General features: G+C 32.5%; 1 protein-coding gene across 1 annotated transcript; it reads left to right on the forward strand.

Moving 5' to 3' along the window:
• Window positions 1-98: 98 nt before the first annotated feature.
• LOC124536639 (protein aveugle) lies at window positions 99-1,507 on the forward strand. The gene is made up of 3 exons (XM_047113167.1): window positions 99-245; window positions 347-460; window positions 1,095-1,507. The coding sequence occupies exons 1-3, from the start codon at window positions 207-209 to the stop codon at window positions 1,275-1,277; spliced, it is 336 nt and encodes a 111-aa protein (XP_046969123.1). The 5' UTR covers window positions 99-206; the 3' UTR covers window positions 1,278-1,507.
• The last annotated feature ends 2,671 nt before the right edge of the window (window positions 1,508-4,178 follow it).

Here is a 4,178-nt window from a genome sequence, read left to right on the forward strand (position 1 = left end):
TATTAAAATAGTAATTTTTCAGTTACATATCTTTATAGTATATAATCTGTGCTTTCTGTAATCTTTCAAATGTGACATTAAACTTGTAAATAAACATTAAACACCATTAAACACTAAATATTTTACATAAAAGCAAAATAATATTAGAATTAATTTATGATCGTATTATTTCTTCATCTGCTTAATGTAGCCTAAAAAGTTTTAAAATGGTTGAAGATTCCAGTTTAAATTCCAATAAATCAAAGGTTATAACACAAATTTCAATTCACAGTATTAATGAGTTTTATCATTGAAATACATTGTATATTACTTTGTATAAATATTTAACACTATTTAAAAATTTTAGACTAAAACTACTCGTCCAAAAGCTGTATACTTGTGGACGGAAGCAGACGTACAGAAGTGGTTACGACGTCACTGTAGCGATTACTATAATTTGTACTGGGAGAGATTTCATGAGGTAACAGCAATTTAATAACAAATGTTCTGGGTACAAAAATTGTACTGTAGTCAAATGGCCAATTTTTGCCAATTTGCTAGGATGAAATATTCACTTTTTTGTATCCCTCATATCTGTGACTGCTTAATCAGCGTAGAGAACAGCTTACAAGACTGTAATCCCTAAGATCTACCTCAGACGGTATTGGTAAGCGGAAAAGTCTAAGTCTGGTTTTGAAAGTAGTCGTAAAATAGAAAAAAACATGACTGTTGTTCCTGCACCATGCTATTGTATTATCCTGCCTATCTTTATGAGGATGAGACAATAGTGAGTGCAACTAATTTCAAATGCATTGCACAGCAATCCTGTATATTGCCCTTATTGTAGATAGTATGTTTAGAAGATTTAACTTACTAAAATAAAACATAAACTATAAAGTACCTTAGGCATTCATTATGCAACATTTTAAGTTACACCATGGAAAAAAAATAACAAAACAAATTACTGACAAAAAATGTTCAGATATCAGGATACTGGTGCTATTACACATTTAGTCTAGTGAGCTTCTATGTGTGAACTTTTGGAAAATCCTTGTGCTAAGCCAGCTAAATTAGGTTCTGCAAAATACTAATTTAATAAAAACTTTTTGTTCCAGCATGATATAACAGGCAGAGCATTGGTCCGCATAAATGACAACACATTACTTAGAATGGGAATAACTAACAAAGAACATAGGGAAGCTATTTGGAGGGAGATACTGAAACTACGACTGAAGACTGACATTGTTGAAATAAGGGATTTGGAGAGACGGCATTATTACTTTAACTATGATTTGTGACAAAAGTAAATAACTACTAAAATTGACAAATAAACTTAAGTCATAATATTTCAGTGATAGATTAGTTTACTAATACTTCAAAAGTAACTTGTATCAATCCTGATATGGTTAATTAGTGCCTTTAAAAATAATGCTTTTTATTAATTATTTAGTTATAATTAAAGTAAATATATATACTATAAGCGAGATATATAATAATATACAATTATCCACAAAATATGTATAAAGATAACTAAAATGTTGTTTTATTTACTCAGTTTAAAAAGATATTTGTCAAAATGCATATTTTTAATAATTTAAACAATGTATGTATTATTTTTATTAATAAATTATAGAAACATATCCTTTTAGCTAAGTGGTCTTTATTTAAACCATATAACCTTACATATATTACATACCTCACGAATGAATATATATTGCATAAGCAAGTGTTAGAGGCAGCTTAGTCCAGGGTGCACGTCAGGTGCTCGTCGGTCATGGCTAAGACTAGTGGGAGGGATGCCGTGTGGCTGCTCCTGGTACGTCTTTGGTTGGTGTTAGGATGGACCGTGTGAATTGCCTCAGAGTTTCCAAATGTTTTACAGCGGCAGAGCCGACCATCTTATCCACCGCAAGGCGTCAGCGAAGCTGTCAGCCTCCAGTGGTGGACTCTGGGGAGGTACTCACATTCGCACATGGAGGATGAGGAGTAAGGCGAGCACTAGGCACGCTTTCCATGTATTCAGCTGCATTACGGCGGCTGCCGCTGGTGGTTCGCGGTTTCATGCCCTAACTTCACCACTCGGCAGCATAGTGGAAACCCGAGGATGGTTATAGTGGGTAGGACAGGGCATTAGGCCCTGGCACGGGGCCTTCATGGCCCCGGTTGAGACTTACTCGTCCCGGTCCGCCGACCGGGTGGCATACTTGAGCGCATTTCCTTCTCGTTATTTTGCTTAAAGGATGCAAATAAACCGGGAGCTGCTCGTGGTGATACACAAATATTGAACCATTAAAATATTTCCTTGCAATTTCGAAGTTAACTATAATAAATCTTTTTAAATGATGTAATATATTATGTATATCGGCTTCATATAACACACTTTAAATACGTAAGTTCAGAAAATCTCTACAACAAGAGCGAGTTGATCCAATTCCACGCAAACTAAGAAACACCGCCTTGAAGCATATTGGTTCTTATTTACTACGCATTTACTGATAAGTTGCACAACGTAATCGTGCTTAAACTTGGAAGAATGTACCGGCTTTGAGTAATTTTTCTACTTAGCCTTGAAAGGATTAAGCTAATCATTGATGTAAGATACTAATAGGGCTTCATTTTCCTTGTCTTTATATAGCATTATTTTTCTATGCAATAATTCACTTACACGGAAATTGTTGGTTCTATTAGATCACAAGTAAATTATAAACGAGGAGTCCGAGGTGCGTGCTAGTTAAAATAACTAAGTTTTTAAAACAGAAGGTAATTATCAATTATAAAAAAAATACATTTTCATTAATTTTATTAGTGTGAATAAATTAAAATTAACTAATTAGTTGACACGCTGCAGGTATTTAATTTTGATATAAATATTCCGTATTATACCAAGGGTTTGGGTGTGATATCAAGTTCTGGTGAATTCTATTTTTGATATTAAAATTTGATATTAAAATATATAAAAATGGGAACATTCGGTGTTGTCTATTTTTAAACTTCAAGATGAAGTAAATGTAGGATATTAACTCCGCCAATTTCTTTTTCTATATGTGGCAAATGGTTTATTGCAATTTGCATTGAGAATGTAAATAATGTATTGAATAGAGTTCAATAAATTATGTTTGAAAACCCAGTATTATATGAGGAAAATTGGGGAACACTTCACTTGTTGTAGGTATTTATAAAAAATATTTTTATTTCATTATGGAACCATAAATATTTTACACGACGGTAAAGTAAGAATTTATTTACTTACTGGTTTTTAAGTGCACTAGAATCGTTTAAAAAGTTATTTTATGTTATTATTATTTTCTACCTGAAAATATAAAAAAACACAACATACGCGATATGTGAAGATTGAAGAATTCTTTCTTAAGCTGAAAATGTTCACTTCTCTTGATATTTACAATTATTTTATGATAAGTATATCCGAAAACGATGTCAAATATATTAAATATAATTAATTGATTTGTTTCACATTCAGCTATCAAATAATTTTAAATCTTTATTTATACTCATTACTCGATATAAAAATGTAGAAACTATAAATGTTTGACGACCATTTTACTGCCGTTAATTGTTTTGTTTTTTGTTAGATACGTGGCATGCGTCGATCTCATTGTTGTGCTAATAATGTTTTGTCTTGGTACAAGTGAATAAAACTTGAAAGCGTTTCGTGAATTATTATAATTTCTAATTTTTAGTCATTCTTCAGCTAAACGTTCCGGGTTATTCTAAATTTAATGTAAACATTGAAAAAATATTTAAAAAATTTAGTTGTACCTACTTAGGTCTTTGGCTTCCACTTCTGTCAACGATAACATTGGCAATCACTGATATAACTTTGACCCAGGTATGTCAGAATCTCCTTGCGAACAAAATGCCAACTCAAGAAGCTTAAAATTATTATTATTATTGAGTAATATTTTGAAGCCTGTGGAACGGCGCTTAGACTAGTTTTACATTATACATTGCTACATTTTGTATAGATAAAGGAAAATGTTTCGATCGGCTTTTTAAAATTCGGTATGCAAGCGTGTATCAGTGAAGTTTAACTATAGTGGTATGCATCAATGCGCATTTCTCTTTCGAATTGCGCCATCCATGAGACCCAGTGGATATCTAGTTAGTCGCGCTGAGCAGACGATCCAAAATAGCCATTTAATGACCCTCCTTTGTTTATTATTCTTCCTGCCGTCCGCCCG

Source organism: Vanessa cardui, chromosome 17, assembly GCF_905220365.1.
Source record: "Vanessa cardui chromosome 17, ilVanCard2.1, whole genome shotgun sequence".
In the NCBI taxonomy this organism is placed as follows: Eukaryota; Metazoa; Arthropoda; class Insecta; order Lepidoptera; family Nymphalidae; genus Vanessa; species Vanessa cardui.

Bases quoted from the DNA above. Each gene is read 5' to 3' on its own strand.
- LOC124536639 (XM_047113167.1), top strand. From the start codon at position 207: ATGGTTGAAGATTCCAGTTTAAATTCCAATAAATCAAAG. The intron at 246-346 runs GTTATAACACAA...TAAAAATTTTAG, and splicing joins TAAATTCCAATAAATCAAAG to ACTAAAACTACTCGTCCAAA. The intron at 461-1,094 runs GTAACAGCAATT...TTTTTGTTCCAG, and splicing joins ACTGGGAGAGATTTCATGAG to CATGATATAACAGGCAGAGC.